We start from the raw sequence: 25787 nt of genomic DNA, 5'->3' as shown, positions 1-25787 counted from the left end.
AAGAGAGAAAGATCTAAAAAGTGTTTGTCTTCAGACAGCCCCTGGGCAAAGTCCAATGAGTTTCAGTGTCACAAAGTTAACTGAAGAAAGGAAAGAGCAAGTGTTTGAAGCAAAAATAAGTATAATTAATCTTTAAACACAGCAAAAAGTTGTTCCATTCTAAAAGAGACACCTTAGGAATTTAACTACATCCAAGAAGAGTAAATTGAATTAAGAAAAATAGTAATTAAATCTGGAAAGAAGAAGTTTTAGAAAAAGCAATGTTAAGTGAAATTAAAACCAGTAATACTGAAAAATAGGTAGGAGTAGAATGAACTTTGAAGGAGAAATAAAAGGAAATAAAGCCCTGCTGGAAAATTCAGAGAGGCGATTAAGAATGAAAAGAATAGAAGAATGCAAGGTGGGGGTGGGAGACACAAGTATATGGAAGCCATTTTCTTAAAAGAACAGATACATCAGTTCTGATGGCTCCACGCCTAGAAGTTCCAGAGCGTGGGTGCAGCAGACAGGACAGATAAGAGAAGTTGGGACATGCCGAATGACTTTAACCTATCCCAGTCAATAAATAGTCTTCCACCCTTGTCCCATTATGAGGTGGAGGTGACCCCCAGCCTCAACAGTTAACAGTCAACCACACTCTCCGGGAGATCCTACCAAGTTGCACAAGCTTTCAGTATGTAAGAGGCAACAGAATGTCACCAGGTGATACATTTTTAGTGGCCCAGAAATTTAAGACAATCTAGTTAGGTGGGGAAAGACTGCCATCAGCACTGGTGGAATTGCAGATCTCTTGAAGTATTGAAGAGTACTTCTCTGTGTCTGCTAATTGCCTGGCTAAGGGTCTGCGTGTCCAGTGTGATGTTAAGGGAACTTGTTAAAACAGTATAGTGTAATAGACAGTTCACTGGACTGAGTTAGGCAACCTGTGTTCTAGTCATATCTTTGTAAATGGTTCTCTAGGCCTCAGTAACTTTAGCTATGAAAAGATAAGGTTGACTAGATTCCTTACAGGTATAAATTTCTATGGTGCTTACCTGAAAATTTCTGATTCTTCACATGCTGGCCAATTCATACAAGACAAGTGAGACAGTACAAGAAAAGAGTGGATAGGTAGGCATCCTGGGATCCCAAGAGGTGACTGGGAGTTTCTTGCATCATTTAGTACTTGAGAACTCTTGAAGAATTCTACCTCCATAGGGACTGGTGGCCATGCTTTCTTTCACCTGTACTACGAAAATCCGAAGTACCTTCTGAGTCAGCACCAGTCACTGAGAGAACAGAATTCCCTTGTGTGTATGTAGCATGAAGTAATTTGCAAATGGATCTGGAGCTAGCAAGGGATGAGGCCATTAATAAAAGTTGACTTCAGACTACCCCATAGTCTCAGGTCATCTACAGCCAGCAACAGGGAAATACATTATGTGCATAATGACAAAATTTCTATCAATATCCTTTAAAAGATGGAGAAACATGGGTTGGATAAAAAGTACGATTAAGTACTATATATGTGAACATCTTATGGAAGGATATGGACTAGAATTATTATTAGAGAATGAAAAGATATACATAGACTTCAATACATATCAATGGAATACCCGGATTCCTAGTAGTAATGAAGCATTTTCCCCCAAGACAAAGCTCACGCTGTGCCTTAGCCCGTAGTTACAAACTTATGTTAGCTTTTGTTTACGTAACTGGCCCTTCCTTCCATCTTTTGTATATCTCTTCTAAAAATTTGAACTCATCTGATTTTTAGTTGTTTACCCATATTCTTTTACTAAGATCATTCACAAAATTTGTCACAAATTCAGAATTCATGGGCCCTCTAATTCCTCATGAGTCATATTGTCTATTTTTTCTAAACTTTACAAAACTTCCCAAAAGCTAGTGTATCCAGCATCCCTACTATGAAGTCCAATGTAATCTCATCACTTTAAGGTTCCTACCACTTCCATTATCAATTGCTATTTCTTTCTTCCTTGACAAAACAAACGTTTTCTTCACTGCTTCCTCTGCCTTCTGAGGGTGAAGCGTTACCAGATTAAGTGAACAGAACTGGCCTACAGATGTTAATATAGTAGTACTCCAGAATTTTTATCCTGTTGGAAGTACCTAAATGGTCTGTTTCACAATCTACATTAGGCAAATGTTATTCCTATCTTCCATCTGGGTGGGAAATCTCAAAACAATTATTACTTTGGGCTCTCTTTTCTTTTACCCAGACACTTTCTGTGTTTGCACTGTAAGGTACATGCTTTCCTGATGCAGAAAATGCATTACTGACACATGATCCTCTTTTCAGATGTTTCATTCATTCAAAGCATATTTTCCTATTGCCATTATAAATCCCATCTCACCAAGGCTTGCTGATATCTTTGCAATAGCATAATCTATGCATAGCTTGCTTGTTTTAAAAATCCAGATTACAGCCAGGAACCAAGTGGTAAAGAAGATAGCCTTTGAGTTAACATAAAAACATTAAAAAGTACTTGTACTACAACTCCAGTAGTCAGTTAGATACATAATAGTGACTTAGGAGGTCAGGTTTGGGACTGCTGATTTGGGAGTAATGAGGAAGTACATTCAAGGTGCACTGAAGACTTTCTAACACAGCTTTTGAATAACTTTCTTCAACAGCTTTTTGCAACAAAATCTAAACCTAAATGTACTTTTTTTCTCTCCAATACAGAGGAATTCAAGAGTAATGCACTTGGATTTTAAAAACTAACTTTAAACCTCTTAAGTTTTGTACCTTTTACACTTTTCTAAAGGCATTATTTCTGAAGTTGGGTAATGTGAGGAGTTTTGAAAGACAACTTAATCGAATAAATAACTCAAATTAGCTGGGAAAAAGGATGTTCTGAAAAATATCATAAAGATAGTAACTGTAGGAGTGACACCTACTCAGGTACTTGCCACATATAGGCTAGGATAGTTTTTCTCTTAAAAAAAAAAATCTGTCATTCAACAAGTATTTATAAAGCACTTACTATCTGGAAAGCACTATGCTAAATGCTGGGAATACAAAGACAAAAGTGAAACAACCCTGCCCCACAGAGGCTTACACTCTAACAGCAGAGACATGCTATCTAAAAACACATACAAAATGAAGACAAGACTAGCAGCGAGATGATCAGGAAGGGCTTCATGTATAAAGCAGCACTTCAGCTGGGTTTTGAAAGAAAAATGGGGATTCCAAGAGGAAAGGTGAGGAAAACGTAGATTCCAAGCATGAGGGACTGCCAATGGTAAGACACGGATAAAGGAGATGAAGTGTCATGTGCTCGGGAATAGTGAGTAAGAAGGCCTTGACACCTGAATGGCCAAGTGTGGAGAGAAGAATGATGTGTAAAGGCTGGAAAGGTAGGAAGGGACAAGGTTCTGAAAGGATTTAAATGCCAAAAGAGTTTATGATTCTATTGGCAATAGTCAACAAAATTACATTCCAGACTTAACTGGTCCAGGGAACTAAAGCTTGAAGCACTAATGTGTCTTCCTGGTTGTATAAGTACTAATATCCAGCACCAAAAGAATCAGGGGTTCCTCAGGGTCAATACCTGCTTCTCTGCTACCTCCACAAATGCATATCAACTACATCATTGCTATATCATTTCAGAACATCCTTTTCATGCTATTGGTAAGTATTAGATGGTCTGTCTACAAGCATCTCATCTCATTTCAATCCCAAACTTTAACCACTGGACTGGACTTAGTGAGACTAGCCCAGAACACTATACCTTTATCAATAAAAGATTGTGTTGGAGTCTGATACTCTTAAAAAGGTTACAGTATACATGATAAACAACATTAAATTTTCAGTGATTTGCTTAAGCATGAATAGTAATTCAAGTATTTCCTACAGTTTTAGGGGCAGAATAAATTTTTTTAAGAGACTAGTATGCACTTAATTTTTTAACAATGATTTGCATTATGTAAACACAAATTAAGTCAGACACCAACAACATTTTAATATCATTAAGCCTGTGACAAAGCAGAGAAAAACATGGGAAAAAAACCACACTGGTTTCAGAGCAGATCCTACATCTTCTCGCTATTTAATGAATACCCCAAAATGTCCCCATTATCCAAGCAGAAATATGGAGGAGAAAAGTTAGAAGCCCAGGCTATGGAACAGACTTCAACACAGTACTAGTCTTCTTAGCAACAATAACCAAGTAAAAACATATTGATATGAGATTAACGATCTCTGAACTATATTATCTCTGCTTTGAAAAAGCATATGAAAAGGTTAGCACAATCAACTAGGTCAAGTATATTCAAGTGAATTTATGAGACAAATAGGAAATTTTCAATGTACCACAGAAAGTCTCAGTTCAATCTATAAAATTTTTCCTGATACAACTCTCTAATAAAGACACTGCTGTGGCTGAGATACACAAATGTATGTATTTTTAAATAATTTACAACATGTGAAGTGATGTCCAATAAATGAATCAGTGCTCTACTGGGGGAGAGAAATCATGAGACAGCATAACACTTCCATTTGTACTTGCCATTTTATTATGCCTAACCTGCAAATCTTTAGGCAGATGAAACTTGTGACAGATCGGCTTCAGAAAACAGACTTGATACAAAGGAATTTTTAAAGTTCATTACAGAGGAATTAAAAAAAGGTCTCGAAAATCAACCTGTCTTTTCTAAGTTTCTTATAAAACAGTAAGCTTTCAAAAAACACTCTCTCCATGAACATAAAGTCCACCATGCTTTTGGTCCAGAATACAATTGCTGACAGAAAGATGGATGCAGCTAAGTCTATGAACGTGTGTACTTGCCCCAAATATGCAACATAAATACTGAAGCAATGAACAGAAGACTCATTACCAATACTGGAACAGGACCACTGAAAATAAAAAAGAAAAAAGTAATCATTACCTTTAGTAGTATAAAAAAAATTATCAGTCACCCACAAAAAAACATTTAAAAACTAAGAATATTATGTACATCTTGGAGGAAAACAACAACCAAAACTCTAAGTAAATGCAATTTTTAAAAATTGCCAAACTAAAATGCTATTTTTGAGGTGACAGCATCAATATCTAATTTATAAAATCATTCAATAAATATTTCATACCCAAATCATATTTTAGATTCAAAAATAGTATCACCATTGCATTTTCTTTAAAGGCAACTGTTAGTATAAAATATGACTGATGCATATAGCTAATAAAATGCTAAAAAAATCATATTTTAGATGCACAATTTTTTTTATTTCACCAAACACAGATACACAGAGAATTTTTAATATAAAAATAAAGAATATGTATTATCAAGGCAGAATAATTAACAGAGGCAAAGTACACAGGATAACAATGAACTAAAACGAAATTTACAACATGGGATGTGAGGTTCAAATACATTACAACCAACAGATTAGGAAGAGGTGAAATATGATCTAAGGAGATGGCAGGTTGGAGGATTCACATGACACACTGCCTAATGAGGTACATTTTATTATACATACAAACATGGTTACAGTTCTATCACCATGTTTGTTAAAGTGTTAAATTATTTAACCCTAACCCCACCCTCATAGACACAAATTATTACCTTTTCATACAGGTATAATCAGACCTCAAAAAATAAAATCTTAGAAGCCAAAACTGGATTATTCAGAACATCTCACAATTCAAACTCAAGAGACTATGTATGAATTCTTTCATCTGAATCAGTTCAATTCTAAATTTGTTTTTCAAATCTTTGCCATTTACCAAGGCTGTTTACCAAGGATGTTAGATTAAAGAGCTACAAGTGACAACTGGGGTCATCTATTTCAGTTCTCTCATTTTTAGATGAGGAAACTTAAGGCCCAGAAAACTGAAGTGACTTGTATAAGGCCACACAGGTACCAAATGGTAGAGGAATGTTATTCAAACTTAGGTTCTCTGATTACAAATCCAGCATTCTTTTCACTGTTTCATGCACAACACTGAAGATCTAGGCTGGATAGGCCTTTAGAAATTGTCTAGTCCCTGTGCTCCCTAAAAGCATCAATCTTCTGTACAACACTAACAGACAGAAATTCAGACTCTGCTTGAAGACCTTTAATGACCCGGACTCATTTCCTTTCAAAGCAGCCCACTGCACTTTTGGATAGCTCCGACTACTATGTTGTTTTTCTTTATACTGAGCCAAAATCTGGTTTCCTGAAGTTTTTACCCATTAGTCCCTAGAACTGGAGACCAAACAAACCAAAATGGCTGCCAATATTTGAAGACAGTAATGTTTTACTCATCATCCCCAAGTTGCCTCTTCCCTTGCCTAAATATTTCCAGTTCCCTCAACCATTCAAACTACGGCATGAACTCCAATCCCTTAACTATCTTGGTCACCCTGCTCTGTAAACCCATGCATTAACTTGTCAGCATTTTCCCTAAAATATGGCACTTCAACTGGACCTAAGATTCTAGACATGATCTGCCTAGAACAGAATGCAGTTGGACAATTACTTCCCTTCTTCTGACACTATGCTCCTGTTAATGAAGCTTAAAGATAATATTAGATTTTTATGGCTGCTCCAACTGGATTGCCTCAAACTGAGCCTCAGATCACATGTTTTTTCACAGAACTTCTGTTCTAGCATCTCCCATTTTTATGTAGTTGATGTTCTGAACCAAAGTACAAGACTATGTATTTTTTGCTAAGTTTCATCTTATTACATCTGGCCCATCAAGTTCTTTTCTATCAACCGGCATATTGACTTCCCCTCATTGTCCTGCATTGTGTCACCTGTATATCTGCTAAGTTAGCCATCTATGTGTTCTTCCAAATTACTAATAAAAACACTGAACAAAAGCAGTAACTGACTGCTATGTCTCAACCGCTAACTATCAACCATCTTGGAGGGTAAGCCAGAGATCACTAATTCCTAACCTGTCATCTCTTGTAATACCTGATCAGGACTCCCTGATACAAAGACATTTTGGTTTCACACTGGGAATGAGAACAGAACTTACCAGCTTCATTCTACAGATACAGCATGAATGTCAGCAAAAGGTCTAATTTACTAGGTAGTAAAGTTTCTAATGTGCAACTAAACTTCCTCATTTTCTTATTCTCAGTGAAATCTACTTTTTTACCTAAATTTATTTCCTATACATGGAAGAAAAGCATAAGCAGTGGAATTTTAGCATCAAGATTACTGGAGAAATTTCAAACTCTGACATTCAATATTGTACTTTAAAGTTGAAACATGCTCACATCTACCTATAATTGTTATAAACCTCTGCCAATTACCTAATTAATGACTTACTACTTCCATTTCTCAATTAAAGGCAGTTTTTGGCACTAGAACAAGTGAAAAGAAACTGAAAATTAAAAAAAAGTATTCCTCCAATTTTCTTCTATCCCATAAATTACCTCAAAATAGTTAGACATAGTTATATTCAATACACAAATTCAATAAACCTTTATTAAGTGCCTCCTGTATGGAAAGCACTGTGCTAGGCAAAGGAGGAGATAAAAAATTTAAATAAGACAGTTCCTGTCCTCAAAGAGCTTTAGAATCTACTAGAGGAATTAGAAAGCAGCATAGATGGCTACCATACAATAATATTACATGACCATAATGAACATCAGGACAAGTAAGGCCATTAGGAAATTATAAAACAAAATGCTATGTGAAAGAAAGTTGTCACTAATCAGAGAATGCTTCCTAGACGAAATGACATTTGAGTTTGGCTTTAAAGAATACACAGATTGGGGCAGCTAGGTGGCGCAGTGGATAGAGCTCCAGCCTTGGAGTGAGGAGGACCTGAGTTCAAATCCAGCCTCAGACACTTGATACTTACTAGCTGTGTGATCCTGGGCAAGTCACTTAACCCCAATTGCCTCAAAAAAAAAAAAAAAAAAAAGAATACACAGGAAAATTCAACTAAAGTAGGCACAGGAAACTGTGAGCAATGCCACTGAGTTCAAGAATTGATCCCTAGTCATTCTAGGGTCTGTTTCATTACCTTATATGATCAAAGTAAAACTGGTCCACTTCACACAAACTACATCTTATGTATTTGCCACACTATCAAGCGGAAAGCTATCAAAAGCACTAAGCAGTAAACATAATGGAATTTAGTTTATATTTACTATTGTTATGTTTCTTTGACTTACACTTTGAGCCCAGGGGAATCTTCAGTATAGAACCTCCACATCCCCCCTGTACCTGCTGAAGTAGTACGGCCTGCACTCCTTGTCCCACAGCTAGCATTTTTCCTACAAAAAAAAAAAAATTAAGATTTAGTTATATTTAATCCCCAAGAAACTTACAACACTTTAGTAATATAGGTTCCATTTTATTTTTAAAGAATCAATTCAAACAATAATGTATTAGGGCAATTACATCACAAAATGAAAACATTTCTATCAAATAAATTTGCATATTACCAATTAAAGTAACCCCAATTCTAAAGAAGGAAAGCCTAAGCTGCAATCCTTAAAGCTAATCAAATTTAATTCTAAAGCTGAACAAGGAAGAAAAGAATTTATTCTTGATGTCTAATTCTCACTGAACTCCTTATGCATATGTTGGGAGTAGGCTAGGCCAAGTTCATTCATTCATCCTTTGTTCCTTCTTTCTGCCCTTCCTCTGATTTTCTTTCTTCCTTTCTCCTCTTCCTTCCCCAAGTCCATTGATCCATTCATTCATTCATTCATTCACAGAAGGGCCCAAAGTAGTCTTGAAGGAAAACAGAGATCCTAGGAACTTAAAGTAAATAGGGAATGCCTTCCAGCTGTATGTCAGTGCAAAAGAGCAAGAATGATACCATGTATGAGGAACAGTAAGAAGACTGAACTATAAAGTATGTGGAGGAGAGTAATATGTAATAGGGCTGAAAAAGCAGTTTGAGACAAGGTTGTAAAGGGCTTTAAATGTCAAAAAGAATTTATATTTGATCCTAGAGGTAATAGTGAGTCAGTGGAGTTCACTTTTTTTTTTACATTTTTTTTTCTTTTCTAGGCAATTGGGGTTAAGTGACTTGCCCAGGGTCACACAGCTAGTCAGTGTCAAGTGTCTGGTCTGAGGCCAGATTTGAACTCAGGTCCTCCTGACTTCAGGGCCGGTGCTCTATCCACTGCGCCACCTAGCTGCCCCTATATATATATACATTTTTGCTTTTTTTGATGAGGTAATTGGGGATTGAGTGACTTGCCCAGGGTCATACAGCTAGTAAGAATCAAGTATTTGAGGCTGGATTTGAATTCTGGTCCTCCTGACTCCAAGACCAGAGCTCTATGCACTGCACCACCTAGCTGCCCCCCAGTGGAGGCAGAGAAGAGAAAAGATGTGGTCAAACTGCATTTTAGGAAAATCACTTTGCTTCAAATTTAACAGATTGGCAAAAATGCAAAAACATGGTAAATGACCAATGTTGGAGGGGTAAAGAAAAAACAAGAACAGGAAGGTGGAGCCAAAATGGCAGAAAAAAGGCAGCAACTCACCCAAGCTCTCCCCAAAACTCCTCTGGACATCTTTAAGTAATGCCATAAAACAATTTCTGGAGCGTCAGAACCCACAAAAAGATGTGAAACAATTTCCCAGCCAAAGAAAACTTACAAGGTTGGCAAGAAAGGTCTGAGTGAGGGGTGGATGAGAGTGGAGCACAGTCCAGCGCAGGCCATGCTAGCACAGACCAGGCCCAAGCAAACCAGGATCAGGCCTTGGGAGCCACTAAATCAGCAGTGGCAGCAGGGGCATCTGGAGTTCTCAGCCCACAGATGGTAAGGTGGGTCGAACAACTCATCAGGAGATGACAGGGGTCTCTTCGCTGTTACTGGGGGCAGGACTCTGTTGCTTTGCTCATACTCAGATTTGAGCTGCAGTCCTGGGTGGCAGTCCCAGGGCGAGGAGGAGGACTAGCACACCAGAGCTTGCAGCCACAGTGAAGCAGTGACCTGGCTCACAGTTTAAGGGCAAAAAAGAGAGCTTGTGGTCACTCACAGACTAGAGCACAGGCCAGGAGAGTAGTAAACGCACCTCTCCTTAGATCATACCACCTTGGAAGAACTGAAAACTTACAGGTCCCTAGAAGTGTCCCTGAAAACAGCTGCACAAAGCCCCTGAAGCTTGGGACCAGTGCGCCTGCAATCTGGAAGCAGAGCCCGTGTTTAACAAACAGTTAAAAGTCAAGAAACAGACTGGGAAAATAAGCCAACAACAGAAAAAACATTCTGACCATAGAAAGTGACTATGTTGACAAGGAAGATCAAAATATACACTCACAAGAAGATAACAAAGTCAAAGCTCCTACATACAAAGCCTCTAAGAAAAACATGAATTGGTCTCATGGAAGAGCTCAAAAAGGATTCTGACGATCAAATGAGAGAGGTAGAAGAAAATTCAGAAAGAGAAATGAGAGTGATGCTAGAAAATCATGAAAAACAAGTCAATAGCTTCAAAAAATATTGAAGAAAATAATACCTTGAAAAACAAAATAAGCCAAACGGAAAAAGAGGCCCAAAAATTTACTGAAGATACTCCTTAAAAAGTAGAATTAACCAAATGGAAAAGGAGGTACAAAAGCTCACTGAAGGAAATAACTCCTTAAAAATTAGAATTGAGCAAATATAAGCTAATGACTTCATGAGAAATCAAAAACCAATAAAACAAAACCAAAAGAATGAAAAAAAGGGAAGACAATGCAAAATATCTTACTGGAAAAAACTGACCTGGAAAAGATCCAGGAGGGATAATTTAAAAATTACTGGACTACCTAAAAGTCATGACTGAAAAAACAGCCTAGACATCATCCTTCAAGAAATTATCAAGGAAAACTGCCCTGATATTCTAGAACCAGAGGGTAAAATAGACATGGAAAGAATCCACCAATCACCTCCAGCAAGAGATCCCAAAATGAAAACTCCCAGGAATATTACAGTCAAATTCCAGAGCTCCCAGGTCAAGGAGAAAATATTGCAAGCAGCCAAAATGAAACAATTCAAGTATCATTCAGCCACATTCAGGATAACACAAGATCTAGCAGCTTCTACATTAAAGGTTCGGAGGGCTTGGAATATGATATTCCAGAGGGCAAAGTTCCACATTGCTTTCCAGAATGGCTAGACCAGTTCACACCTCCACCAATAGTGCATCAGTGTTTCTGTCATTTCTTTCTTTTTTAAATAATTCTTTTATTCATTTAGTGTTTTATTTTTCTCTGATTACATGTAAAAAGTTTTTTAACATTCATTTTTAAAATTTTGAGTTTCAAATTCTCTCCCTTCCTCTCCACCCCTGTCACTGATAAGCAAACAATTCGATACAGGTTAAACATGTGTAGTCTTGCAAAACATATTTCTATATTAGTAATGTGAAAGAAAACACAGACCAAAAGAAAATAAATCCTCAAGAAAAATAAATAAAGTAAAAAAAGTATGGTTCAATCTGTATTCAGACACCATTAGTTCTTTCTCTGGGGATGGATAACATTTTTCATTATAAGTCTTTAAGAGTTGTCTTGGATCATTGTACTGCTGAGAATAGCTAAGTCATTCACAGCTGATCATCTTACAACATTGATATTACTTTGCATACAGTACATTTCACTTTGTATCAGCTCATGTAAGTCTTTGCAGGTTCTTCTGAGAGCATCCCGCTCATCATTTCTTACATCACAATAGTATTCTACCACAGTCACAAACCACAGTATGTTCAGCCATTCCCCAATTGATGGGCATCCTCTCAATTTCCAATTCTTTGCCCCCAGAAAAGAGCTGTTATAAAAAACGTTTGTAAATATAGGTCCTTTTCCTTTTCGTTTTTTGTCCCTTTATGGATATAGACCTAGTAGTGGTATTGCTAGGTCAAAGGGTATGCATGGTTTTATAGCCCTTTGGGCATAGTTGCAAATTGCTCTACAGAATGGTTGAATCAGTTCACAACACCACTAACAGTGCATTAATGTCTCATGATGTGCTATCATTTTTGAACATGGCCAATGTAATAATTTGTTTTGGGAAGTCAATTAGAATGAATGCAATAGTCTTAGGTGAGAGGTGATTAAGGCCTGAACTAGAATGGTGGCTCTGTGGTTAGGGGAAAGGGGACAAAGTGAGATATACTGTGGAGGTCAAGTCCTCAACTATTACTAGAACTCGAATTCCTCTCTCTACCTTCTGTTGATTACTATGACTACTTGCAGCTTCTAACACAAAATTCAAATAATCTTATAATTATTTTTACATATGTAGGCCTTGCAGATATATTCAGCAAGACTAACTTCTAGAGAAAAGTGGCTATATTACACAAAACCTAACTATAAATAAGAAATCTGGATGAAAAAGTCACAAAAAAACACTAGTCATTACTTTGGATTCATACCCCTGTATCTTCCACAACACCTAAAACAGTGATAAGTCCAGAATAGGTATTTGATTTAAAAAAAAAATAGGGCAACTAGAATTTAAGGTTCTTAAATGACAATACTTTTGAAAACTCAATGGTGATCTTCAAAAATGAGGCATGATTGCCTATTCACTCTTCCCTCCATTACTTCTCTAGATAAGATATTATCAAATCAAGTTTCTGTGCCAAGCACTGTGATAAGTGCAGGGGATACAAAGAAAGGCTAAAAAAGTCCCTTCTTTGAAAGAGCCCACAATCTAATGAAAGAGACAAGCGAACAGAACAAATTATACCTAAGACTACCAAGACTACCATGCCCAAACTGTCTCCTTCCCTAACTTCAAATTCTGAAATTCCCCTCTGATGATGATCTGCCATTTCATCTCTCTCTTTACCCCTCTCATTTCAATCCTATTTTATCTTCCCTGCAACCTCCATTCCCCCCACACCTCCTTTTTCTCCCAGGCCATCAGCCTAATTTTCCTCCTTTCACAATTTTGGCCCTTCAGTTAACCAGTTCAATTACTCACTGTCCTCCACTCTTGAATTCTTCTCCCCCATCTTCTTCCATTGTTCCTTCCCTGACTATTCCCAACCCAGAATCATCTCCACAACCTGTCTTCTTCACTAACTGAAAAGCTGTTGAAGGGCACAAAATAACATTGACTGAATCCATTAATGTTAATTTTAAACTGGGCCCTCAATACTATGTAACAAACTTTTATTCTTCCCAGATTAACCATCTTGTCCCAGCAACAGCTGTTCCAAACTCTCTCCTCTTTCATTAAGTCTTAATACCTTCCCCTCTCCCAACTCTATTCAGGAGATGACCTCACTTCCTACTTTACTCAGAAAATCAACACCATCCATTGTAAGCATTACCTCAAAACCTTCACCTATCCTTGGTACCCATTCTTTTTGTCTTCTCCTACCATTCTACTTGTGCCCTCAATCACATCCCCTCTTTCTTAGAGTGATGACTTTTAATCATTCCCTCCTCCCTCAGTTCTCCCTACCTTTATAAACAAAAACAAAAAACAACAAACCTTTATTTGGTACTGATATTCTGTATCTTTTTTCCTTTCCACTGCCAAACACCTAGAAAAGTTTTCTACATTATCTACTTCCATTTCCTTACCATGTATTTACTTCTCAACTTCTTACAATGTGGCTTCTGACCTCACCACACTAAGGAAAACTGCTGAATCCAAGGTTACCAGCAATCTTTTAACTTCTAAATCCAAAGACCTTTTCTTAATACTCATCCTTCTTGACTTCTCTACAGCTTTTGATAGTCAACTATAACTACTCTCCTCCTGGATAATCTCACCTTCCCAATCCAGGTACCACACAACTACCAGAGAAAATCTTCCTAAAACCTAAGTTTGATCATGTCACTCCTCAGCTAATGAGCTTCCCACTGACACTAGAATGATAAACAACAAATTCCTAAGTCTGATATTTAAGAACTTTTAGATACTGGCTCCATCTTACCTTTCCGGTCTTATTTCATGACTTCCCCTCATACAAATTATTACATTATAGCAGAACAGGTCTAGTATCCCTAACTTGACATTCCATCTTCCACCTACAAGCCTTACTTAGTAAAAGCCCTCCCCACACACTTGGAATGTCCTCTCTCCTCCTTTCTGTCTCTCCATCAGGTAACCACTCTCCTCTGTGAAGCCTTCCCTACTATTCCTCATTCCTGATTAGTGCTCTCTCCTTCTTCAAATTACTTTGTATTTATTAATCTTTGTATATGTTGTTTTGACTCCCTCCCAGCTCCAAGCAAAACATAAGCTCCTTATGGGTAGAAATGGTTTCCTTTATACCTGTTTTCCCTCATGTCTAATACAGTACCTGGAAAATAAGGTACACTTATTAAATATTTGATGAACTGAACAGGGCCAAATCAGGTTTCCTCTGGTTCCTTTCTCCACGGAAGCACAATTCCAGTGCCTTCACTCTACTGATTATTTCCAATATACCCTACGTCTTGTCTCTACATAGTTGTTTGCTTGCTGTCTTCTCATTCGACTATGACCTCTTGGAGAGCAGGGATTGCCTTTTGCCTTTCTTTGTGTCTCCCTCGATTGGCAAACACAGGGTACCTGGTATGTAGTAGAGGCTTAATAAATGTTTATTGACTGACAAGCTCATGCCACTTCTTCTTTCATTCATATACCCAAATTCCGTACTTCACCAATTACGTACAACAATAAGTGGTGATCGCTTAATATGTACTCCCAGCGCCTAACACAGTGCTGGCACATAGCAGATGCTTAATAAATAATGACTAGTTGAATTATAGAAAACATGCGTAGTAGCACAGTGCCTGGTACACAGCAGAGCTTAATAAAGGTTTTCTCTATCAATTTAGGACATAGCCTTGACCTCACTCAGCTAACAATTAAGCACTGACCCCTGCGAAAGTCTGTTTCAACACCCACAGGCCCAGGCCTGTCTCCCGGCCTTGCTCCTTACCTTTGCCTGACTGTGGATCCCGCGGCCCTGGCGGCCACAGCTTTGCTGGGAGACCGGCCCGAGGCGCCCACGTTTGTACCACTGGGAGTAGGGCCCGGCTGTGGACAGAAATAAAAAGACCATCTTGCATCACCTACAGAAGCCCCCACCCGGCCCCACAGCCCGCCCCCGACGATTCCGCCCGGAGTCTCCCCAGAAGCCTGCCGGGCCCCTGGACCCCCCCAGGTGCCGACGACGACACCCAGGCCAACTAGACTAGGAACCCAGTTATACCATCACTGCAGTTGAGGAGGTAGCAGCCTCGGTTGCAGATGTTCCGGCAGCTGTACCAGTTACCGTGACCAGAAAAGTCTGCCTCCGCTTGGCTCCTCAGTCGGGGGAAGGGGGAAGGCGGAGAGATAACCGCTTCCTGTGGTGCTTTCATAAATGCCTGATTGGAAATAAGGAGAATCTCAACAGAAAGCCAAAAAAGCGTGACGTTCTGGTATCTCAGCTCCACAATGAACAATAAAAAAGTATATGAAAATTGGTTTTGCCAGCTGAAAAAAGCAGACACATAAAAAAACACGCACGAGGATTTCCGGCAATATGAGAGACACCCTCAACTTTTAGCTAACGTGTCCAAATTCACTCAAGTCCTAAGGGGGCGGAGCCATTCGCACGAAGAAGCTGGGTCCGAGAAATCGGTCCAATGCCACGCCAGCACCAGCTCGGCTGCGGCGGGGGGGGGGGGGGGGGGGGGGGGAGAAGAAAGGGCGGGGCTTGTCCTCGAGTCTGCGCCACGGCGGCCACTGGGACCTCGACGCCTCTTGGGTTTCTCCGAGGGGTCTGCGCAAGCGCGAGCCCACGGCAATTCCAGGGTCTAGGAGGCCATGCAGCCTCGGGGTCTGGAGGGCCGCGCGCGCGGCCCGTCAGTGCTGTTCGTGCACCCGGACTTCGGCGTGGGCGGCGCGGAGCGGCTGGTGCTGGACGCGGCGTTGGCCCTGCAGTCTCGCGGCTGCCGCGTCCAGGTGTGGACGGCTCATTATGACCCGGGCCACTGCTTCTCGGAGAGCCGCGAGCTGCAGGTGCACTGCGCCGGCGACTGGCTGCCCCGCAGCCTGGGCTGGGGCGGGCGCGGCGCCGCGCTGTGCTCCTACGTGCGCATGGTCTACCTGGCGCTCTACATCCTGCTGCTGAGCGGCGAGGAGATGGACGTGATCGTGTGCGACCAGGTGAGGGGGCAGTCGACGCCCGTCCCCCGAGGGCTGCAGGGACCCCAGGGACAGTGCAGCCCAGCCCAGCTCATTTTGCAGAAACTGAGGCCTAGAGAAAGGAAGTGAGTCATTCAAAATCAAGTCAGATCATTTATTAAGCATTTGCCTTGACTTTTTAAAGCCCCGCCCAAAAGTCCACCCTTCTTGGTTCCCCTTGGTGGTGCAGTGGCTAGACGCTGAGCCTGAAGGCAGCAAGACCTGAGTTCTAATTCGCCCCAGACACTTAACAGCTGTGCGACCTCTGTGCTCTCTGTGCTTCGGTCCGCCCCCAGTGAAATGAGGCTAATAACAGTTCCCTCCCAGAGTTATAGTGGGTTTCATTCATTCAGTAAACATTTACGCTAAGCACTGGGGATCAAATAAGTTAATATTTATACAGCAATTACCATGGTGACTTGGACGTAGAGGGAACTTAATAAATGCTGATTTACTTCCATAATTAGAGTGCCCTCTCACTTTTAATTATCTTTGCTTTATCCTTTGTGTGACCCTTTTGTAAGTGGTTGTTTGCATGTTGTCTCCCCATTAGACTACGAGCTCCTTGAGAGCAGGGACTAATCCATATTCCTAGCTATTAGCACAGGGCCTGGCACCACCTCCAAATCATGCCCCCCAGTGCCTTCTTTCTGAGATTACTTTCCATCTCGGTGTATATCGTATATGTACATAGTTGTTTGCATGTTGCCTCTCGCATTGGAATTCGAGTGAACTCTTTGAGGGCAGGGACTCTTTCTAGCACAGGACAGTGCCCGACGTGAAATAAGCATCCAATAAATTGTTGACTCTTAATGTTTATTGACTGACTGCTTTGCAAAGCGCTAGGCCACGCTGATAGGGAGTATTGGAGACTGAACTTGAACCCAGAGTCCTATTCCCTTTGCTATACAAGTGTATTATACAGATGTTATGGATGAGGAAGGAGCCTCAGTGAGGTCAGGTGGGTCAGGGTGGGCTACATGTTTTCAAGAATACCTGGACTAGAAATGAAACCAGAATTCCAGGCCCCAACTTTGCCATTTAATTTAATCATTATGGATGACTTGGAGCAAAAGTCATTTCCCTTCTATTCAGTTTCCTCAACTGTAAAAAGAGGAAACTGGGCTAGGTGGTTTCTAAGACTCCTAGCTCTGACATGATTCTATGATTTGCCCTGCAATAAGTAACTGATAAAGTCGGAAACAGTGAACGATAAATGTTATTCATTAAAATTAAAGCCGATTGGCTCTCATTCTGCCTTTGAAGTATGCCTTGCATATACTTTTATTACCATGTTTTTGCATTCAACCTGAATCATGTAATTCAACCCCTTCTATTTGCACATGCGGAAATTGAAGCCAAAGGAGGTTAATGATACTCTTGCTAAGAGAACTTCAGTATGCCTTTTTTTTTTAAAAAGTAAGGCTAAATTACCCAAAGTAGAAACAGCTACAAGACATCAAAAGTGTTCCTCCACTCCCTGCTACAGTTTTCATAGTAAAATAAAAGTATTTTCTGAAAATAAATGAATTGCAAGTAATAATGGCATGCTGCCTTCCTCAAAGATTTTTAACTGAACAAGAATTCCTTCTGTAAGGTTTTGCTTAAAGACTTCCAGTGTCAGTTACTTTATTGTCCACTGGGGCAGCTCATTCTGTACTTGGACAGCTCTGATGGTTTCAGATGTCCTTCCTTTGTATTGAGCTGAATGTTTTGCACCTGTTGTGTGCCTGATTTTTCCCTCTGGGGCGAAGCAGATCTTCTCTATGTTACAAATGAATACCAAATTTTCATTCAGAGATTCAAGTTTGAATCTCCAAAGTATTGTATGAGGTTAGACAAGTCATAACCTTGGTCATATTCAGTTTCCTCATCTGAAAAGTGAGATTGGACTAGATGGTCTCCTCCTCTCAGTTTAAAATGATACCTTCCCAGTACTATCCAAATATTTGAAGATAGATCTGGTCCCCTTGTTTCCTTTAAGCTGAACATAGAGGGTTCCTTCAATGGATCATTTTGTGGAACTGGGTTTTTAACCTCTCCAGGCTTGTTTTTTATCTCTGAAATGATAAGTGAGATTGAACTAAGTGATATCTATGATTTTTTTATCTTTAAAATACTGTGATTTTTTTCTAGAAAGGGTTCCTGTAAAAGGTGAAGTTTTTTAAAATATAAAATGAAAGCAGTACAGCAGGCCCAGAGGACAAAAATAGTCAGACAATAAGCATTTGTTAAGCATCTGCTATGTGCCAAGCACTGTGCTAAGGATTACATTGCACTTATCAGGTGATTTTTATGCAGTGTCAACTTATATTCTCACATTTTCTTCCTCCTTTTCAAACATTTTTGTTTGGTTTTCCCAGAGTTTCTGTATCAGAGGAGTTGAGTGTATTTACCACAGATATAAGCTCATCCTTCTTCTGTCTAGTCATAAGAAACAGCATTGTTTAAGGGTGAGTAGGATCAATTCGATTATGCAGAGGCTTAAGGATTTTTAGTAGAAAAATTAAACCCAACATTAGTTAGATGTTTGCAGTACATTTCTGGTGCTATCGGAAATTAAGTAAGGAATACTATGATATTCTTAAGGTTTGTTTTTGTGAATTTTGCGGTAAGTTTAGAAATTGGTGACCAAATCTTGGTGCCATTCTTTACAACCTTGCATTCTTGCCTCTGCTATTAACTACCAGTGACCCTGGACAATTCACTTATCCTCTCTTTGCTTTACTTTCCTACTCTATAAAAATGAGAAACTTGGACAAGATGACTTTTAAGGTCCAGGCTACCTCCAAATTTATGATTCTGCATATTTAATTTTTCTGTAGGAAGGAAAATCTAGAGGAAGCCCCATCGAATTTGTGGTTTTAAGTATACACAACACAAAGTAGGCAGTTTTGTTGAAATAATGAATAAAAGTCATTTTCTTAACCAGTTTTCATTTCTGCTTTAATTAGGTATCTGCTTGTATCCCAGTGTTTAGACTGGCCAGACATCGGAAGAAGATACTGTTTTACTGTCATTTTCCTGATTTACTTCTCACTCAGAGAAATTCTTTTCTTAAACGACTCTACCGAGCCCCCATTGATTGGGTGGAAGAGTATACTACTGGCATGGCAGACTGCATTGTGGTCAATAGCTCCTTCACGGCAAATGTTTTTAAGAACACCTTCAAGTCCCTAACACACATAAACCCAGATGTCCTCTACCCTTCTTTGAATGTCAGCAGCTTTGACAATGTGGTACCTTCAGATCTCGATAACTTAATTCCCAAAGGAAAGAAGTTTGTTTTTCTTTCAATCAACAGATATGAAAGGAAGAAAAATCTAACTCTAGCTTTAGAAGCATTACTTGAGCTACGAGGGAGATTAGATCTTCAAGATTGGGAAAAAATTCATCTAATAATGGCTGGCGGTTATGATGAACGAGTTCTGGAAAATGTAGAGTATTATAAAGAACTGAAGAATACAGTCAACCAGTTTGACCTTAGCCACCATGTTACATTCCTGAAGTCTTTTTCAGATACACAAAAGATCTCTCTTCTCCATAATTGTACTTGTGTGCTTTATACACCGAGCAATGAGCATTTTGGCATAGTTCCTGTGGAAGCCATGTACATGCAGTGTCCTGTCATTGCAGTGAATTCAGGTGGACCTTTGGAATCTATTGTAGATAACGTAACAGGGTTTTTATGTGAACCTGATCCGACACAGTTTTCTAAAGCAATGGAAAAGTTTATCAGAGATCCTTCCTTAAAAGCTACAATGGGGTCGGCAGGAAGAGTCAGAGTGAAGGAAAAATTTTCATTAGAAGCTTTCACAGATCAGTTATACCAGTACATAAGTAAACTGACAGAATAATTATATGGTTTTAAAACCTTTTCTAGAGGCAGCTAGGTGGTACGGAGGTTTTAAGGGCTGGATTTGAAGTCAGCCAGACCTGAGTTTGAATCCTGCCTTATCCAATTACTAGTTGTGTGATCCTGAACAACTCATGTAACCTCTTACCCTCAGTTTCCTCATTTGTAAAATAGGGATAATAATAGCATCTACCTCACAGGGTTCTTAAGGAACAAATGAAATAACACATGTAAAACACTTTGCAAACCTTAAAATATCATATAAATGGTCATTATTAGATTACTGTTAGATTAACTAAATTAATTGACTCAGTTTCTAGACTCAGTTGTACTTCCAAAAAGAAAAATCACTCCAAAATTTATCTGGTGCAGAGTGGATTCATCATATATTGAAAATAACAAACTTAGGTCTAATCCTCCTCATCCTATAAACATTTTTGAAAGAAAAAAAAACATAGACCTTGTCATATTATTATTGTCTTTAAAATATTAAGACATAAAACCTGAAAAAAATCCATAACATTTTAATTATATTCTATTTAGACAAGTATTAGAGTTTGTATGCATTTAAACTACACAGTCATGTCACATGTGTATTATGGTTTGACTAGAGAATTTGTAGTTTTAATTATCCTTAACTGTCATTAAACCAGTACGTAAGATTAAATTTTAAGTCATAAAATATCGGCACTAATAGTATTTCTACACTAAAAATACTTGGTCAGTTTTACATGGTCTGCCATACTTGTGGGAAAATGTATGTTTTTTTGGAAAAGATTATCACATTATAAACAATGATATTTTTGTATCCTGTTTTGCTTTCCAAAAGATGGAAGCCAATATGTGTGAAAAAACAAATAAAATGGTATTTTGGAAGCATTTTTATTTTTTTAAATTTGAGGCTGTATTTTTCAGTATTGCCAGTAGGGGACCCATCTTAGTACCAAAGCTTGAAATCACACAGTTTAAAAATCATAAAGGAGGTACTTGCAGTATATAGCCTGCAATCTGTTTCACATTTTTTTAATAACTGTAACAAAACATATTAAAAGATGAAAATAAGTATATGATGTTTTCTACAAGTACAATGAGATAGAAAAGGAAAATTAAGAAGAAAAATTAGTTTTTGGTTAAAAAAAAGTTCAGCAAACATTTTGTACCTACTATGTGTGAAGCATTTTGTGGGTGTGGGAGGAAATACTTAAGTGGATCCCTGATCTCATCCTTGGTGAGCACTTCCTCTAGTCTCTAGATTACAACCCAGCCCTAGCCACTCATACTGGGAGATTCTTATCTATGTCTTTCTGTAAATTGAGGATCTGGTTCATTTTCAATACCACTGCAACACTTGGGTTGTCTATCTTTTTTTCAGTCTTATGACATGATCCTCTAACCTCCTTTTCTAGTCCTGCGCATCCTTCGTGTGATGTCCTTTATGCCATTTATCAGATGTGTGTTCTCACTCATTGTAACCTGTTTTCACTTGCCATCGATTATCCTGTTACTCTTCTGTGATACAGGTATCACATGATTCACAACTAGGTAATTTCACTGAGAGGAAAAACAGTGCTGAAAAACTGCTCTGCGTTTTCCCAAATGAGATATGTTCTGATAATCTGTTCAGTTTATTTTCCTAGATACTGATAAACTAATACAAAGGGGCTGTATGGTATGGTGGTTAGTTCACTAGATTTCGAATCAAGAAAATCTGAGTTCAAATCACTGCTTTGTGATCCTCAGTAAATCTCAGTAACATCTCAATAAGTCTCTTAACATCTCTGGGCCTCAGTTTTCTCATCTATAAAATGAGGGGATTGGACTCTGAGCTTTGAGGTCTTTTCTACCTGTAAATCTGTGACACCAAGTTGTCCATTCATATTCATGTTATAATCTAGGCAATATTCTTTATTCACTTTGGTTTCCCAGTGGAAGTGACTGGGTGATCTCCCTTGAATGGACTTTTACCTAGAATGTCCATGGAATAGCATATGATCTTAACACATGATAAACACCTTATTTGAGGAAATCTGTTAAACTGGAGTCTTGCTCTCCCAAGATGGAGGACTTGCAGCCAAGAAGGTTGCCTTAATGGGAGGCAGATAACCCTACTCCTATGTAATTACACAAGTAGAACGCTGAAGTTCACAGCAGGAATAATGATCAATAAATCCAATGAGAAAATACAGTAACTTCTTTAACTTCAAGACTGCACAGAAGCCCATGGGTAATGGAAAAGGGGGTTCCTCTAACAATCAGCCAGCATTGGAAGCTAGTACAACCAGAGTTAGAGGTAGGCTCTATGTCTGGAGACAGTAAGAACAGAGGGTTCTGAGAAGGTCCAAGAATGATCAGAAACAGCTGACAGACCAACATCTGGAAGTGTTCAAACTAGGATAACCCACGTTCAGGGGATCTGAGGTCTTTAATAATCTGAAATGTCAAAGAGGGCCCTGAAGATCCATTGCTCTAGACCTCAAAGATCCAAGAAGGTTTAATCTGAGGAGGTGGAGGCTAGTGTAAGAATCTAGAAGACCCAAGAGGAGACCAAGCAAGGTTGACCTTCCTGCCAGGGATAGGTAGATACATAAATGAGTCATCTTTATAGAAATGATAATCAAACCAATGAGAGTTCATGAGATCACAAGATAAAAAGGAGAGAGAGGCAAAAGGGACCCTGGACAGAGCCCATTTCTAGCACAGAGATGAAATCAAAACACTGACCAGTATCAACAATTATTGCAAATATTGAGCTCTGGACTCAAAGGAAGAATTGGATTTTCCATATGGATGACATGAATACCTAGCATCAATGAAACAAGAATTTTAAAAAAAATTTCTGGACAAAATAATTGGAAGGAGAATAACTTAGAAGAGAAAATTATAAATTTTACCTAAGAAAGGACCTCTAGAAAAATAGAATAGACTCCAGGAGGCAAAAAGAAATATTAGAACAAGATCAAAGTATTGAAAAAATAGAAAATATAAAATATTTATCATAAAAAATAACTGACTTAGGTAATGGGTCAAGGAAAGATCATTTAAGAATCACTGAACTATGGAAACAATCATCAAAAAAAAAAAAGAATCCTGGCCATAATATTCTAAGAAATAACAACTGAATACTAAACAGATCAATTAGAACTAGAGGAATAAGATAGAAAAAATCCACAGATTGCCTCCTAAAAGGAAGGAGTTAAAGGAATGTCAGCCAAAATCCAGAGCTCCCATACCAAAGAGAAACTACTGCAATTATCCAGAAAGAAACAGTTGAAATATCAAGGACATATGAGGATCACATAAAACCTTGACCTTCAGTGGAGTAGAGAACTTTCAAGAATTTCTGATTAAAAAAAAAAAAAAAAGACAAGATCTGAACAGGATATTTGAAACATAAACACAAGTCCAGAGACACCTAGAAAGGTAAATTTATTTGGGCAATTTGAAGTTGCTGTATGATGATGTAGTACTAACATTCTATCTACTAAGGGAGAAGAAACAAGTATCCTTTTAAAGCAGAGAGTTTTGATCTGGCATCTCTGAACTTATTTTTTCTTTTTATTTCTTTTTTAAAATTAGTTTATTTTTAGTTTTCAACAATCACTTCCTTAAGCTTTTGAGTTTTAAATTTTCTCCCCCTCCCTCTCCAAGATGGCATGCAATCTGATATAGGCACTACATATACATTCCTATTAAATGTATTTTCACATTAGTCATGTTGTAAAGAAGAATTAGAACCAATAGGAGGAACCACAAGAAAGAAGAAACAAAACAAAACAGAAGAAAAAAAATAGCAAATAGTATGCTTCGATCTTCGTTCAAACTCCATAGCTCTTTCTCTGGATGTGGATAGCATTTTCCATCATGAAACTTTTGGAGATGTCTTAGATCGTTGCATTGCTGAGAAGAGCTAAGTCTATCAAAGTTAGTCATCGCACAAGGTGCCTGTTACTGTGCACAACATTCTCCTGGTTCTGCTCACTTCACTCAGCATCAGTCCATACAAGCCTTTCCAGGTTTTTCTGAAGTCTGCATGCTCATCATTTCTTAGAGCATAGTATTCCATTATGTTCATATACCACAACTTGTTTAGCTGTTCCCCAATTGATGAGCATTTCCTCAATTTCCAATTCTTTGCCACCATAGAAAGAGCTGCTATAAACATTTTTGTACATGTCGATCCTTTTCCCATTTTTATGATCTCTGGGACACAGCCCTAGAAGTGGCATTGTTGAGTCAAAGGATATGCACATTTTTATAGCTCTTTGGGCATATGAACTTATTTAAAAAAAATTTGATAACTATTTCAGTATAATTGAAATACTATATATTTTATTTATGTATTTGAAATATTATTTGGAGAACATGTCCATAGTCTTCACCATAGGCACTCCTAAGCAAAGGAGTCCCTGACCAAAAAAAAAAAGATTTAGAATCCTTTATTGTCTTCAGAAGGTAATGAAAGAGTTAAAAAAAAAATAAGAGATCTTATTCTCTTCTGACAGTTTGAAGAGGGGAAGGGAGGATAAAAGGAATGTAATAATGTAGAAAGGAGGAAGAAAGGTAGAATTTGCTGTTTCTCACAATTGGAGTGTGAGAGAAAATTACAAACTGGACGAAGGGGAGGGCTGAGTGGGCATCCAATGAACCTCTTATTTGAAATGAACAAAAGAGGGTTGAACACAAGCACACACAAATATTTTGGTATAGAAATACATCAAACTCAACAGGGAAACCAGGGATAGGTAGATACATAAATGAGTCATCTTTATAGAAATGATAATCAAACCAATGAGAGTTCGTGAGGTCACAAGATAAAAAGGAGAGAGAGGCAAAAGGGACCCTGGACAGAGCCTTAGGGAACACCCACAGTTATGGGGCATGATATATATGATGAAGAGTCAGATAGGAGTGAGTGGTATGAAAACCCCAAGAAATACTATTCTATTTGTATACTACTTAAATCTAAACTTCACAGAATAAATCCTGTCATGGGATTCATTTGGGAATGGTGCTCTGCCACCTTAGGGTTCCTCCCTGTGGGGAGTTGAGGGTCACAGTCTGTTGCGTGAAAGCAAGGAAGTCTTAACTGACCTCTCCTTTGTGGACATGCAGCAATCATGACTGGCTCAGCTCTCCTCTGACTGGTTGAGTGCCTCCCTGGATGCCCTGGACACACCCCGGACGTGAGGCTTTCATGCGTAGTGGGATAGCTAGGACTGGCTGTAGGGCTCTGATCACGCGATCCCAAGGTGCCTTGAGGGCTATAAAGGTCACACCCAGCTTACAGTAAACAGGAGCTTCTGCCATCTTGCTGTCTCCCGCCTCATCCATGCATCTCCGGGTCACTGAGCATTGAGCTGGTCTCATGCTCTCCACTGCAGCGGCCGCGACAAAATCCCCTTAATAAAAGGATTTGTTCTGTAGAACTTGGACTCAGTCAACAGGCCACACCTAGAAGGCTACGTGTGGCCTTAAAGCCGAAGGTTCCCCACCCCTGGAATAGAGTGTCAAGGAGGGGATGGTCAGCAGTGTCAAATGCAGCCAAAAGGCCAAGAAGAATGAGGAATAAGGAAAGATCAAAAGACCTGGCAACTCAGAGATGAGTGGTAACTTTTGAAAGAGCAGTTTCAGTTGAGTGACAAGGTCAGGAGCTGTATTGCAAAGTGAGGAGTGAGTGACAAGAGAAGGAGAGGCAATAGCTTTTTTTTTTCTAGGAGTTTGGCTCTGAAAAGGTAGAGTGACAGTCAACAAACATCTACCAAGTTCCCTGCACTGTCTGTGCTAAGCACTGGGGATACAAAGAAAAGCAAAAGACAGTCCCTGCTCTCGAGGAGATCAACATGAAAAAATGGTAGGG

The 25787-nt window shown here is 38.9% G+C and overlaps 2 protein-coding genes across 2 annotated transcripts; one reads left to right on the top strand and one right to left on the bottom strand.

The window, feature by feature from the left end:
* Positions 1–4498: 4498 nt before the first annotated feature.
* Positions 4499–15235, bottom strand: LOC114025808 (protein transport protein Sec61 subunit beta). Its single transcript, XM_027839338.1, has 4 exons — positions 15116–15235; positions 14843–14940; positions 8125–8226; positions 4499–4861 (listed from the first exon to the last, which is right to left on the bottom strand). Exons 1-4 carry the CDS (start codon positions 15116–15118, stop codon positions 4774–4776), a joined length of 291 nt encoding a protein of 96 aa, XP_027695139.1. The 5' UTR covers positions 15119–15235; the 3' UTR covers positions 4499–4773.
* Positions 15236–15695: 460 nt separating this feature from the next.
* Positions 15696–20028, top strand: LOC114025945 (alpha-1,3/1,6-mannosyltransferase ALG2-like). Its single transcript, XM_027839482.1, has 2 exons — positions 15696–16056; positions 19029–20028. The coding sequence occupies exons 1-2, from the start codon at positions 15715–15717 to the stop codon at positions 19929–19931; spliced, it is 1245 nt and encodes a 414-aa protein (XP_027695283.1). The 5' UTR covers positions 15696–15714; the 3' UTR covers positions 19932–20028.
* The last annotated feature ends 5759 nt before the right edge of the window (positions 20029–25787 follow it).

Source organism: Vombatus ursinus, unplaced genomic scaffold, assembly GCF_900497805.2.
Source record: "Vombatus ursinus unplaced genomic scaffold, bare-nosed wombat genome assembly UNPS02014832.1, whole genome shotgun sequence".
NCBI classification, from domain to species: Eukaryota; Metazoa; Chordata; class Mammalia; order Diprotodontia; family Vombatidae; genus Vombatus; species Vombatus ursinus.
Note: the sequence above shows the minus strand (reverse complement) of the source record. Positions and strands in the feature narration are given on the sequence as shown.

Coding starts and splice junctions, on each gene's coding strand:
- LOC114025808 (XM_027839338.1), bottom strand. Junction 8,227..14,842: donor GGATCCACAGTCAGGCAAAG/GTAAGGAGCAAG, acceptor TTTTTTTTGTAG/GAAAAATGCTAGCTGTGGGA. Junction 4,862..8,124: donor GATTCCCCTGGGCTCAAAGT/GTAAGTCAAAGA, acceptor TTTTATTTTCAG/TGGTCCTGTTCCAGTATTGG.
- LOC114025945 (XM_027839482.1), top strand. CDS start 15,715: ATGCAGCCTCGGGGTCTGGAGGGCCGCGCGCGCGGCCCGTCAGTGCTG. Junction 16,057..19,028: donor ACGTGATCGTGTGCGACCAG/GTGAGGGGGCAG, acceptor TGCTTTAATTAG/GTATCTGCTTGTATCCCAGT.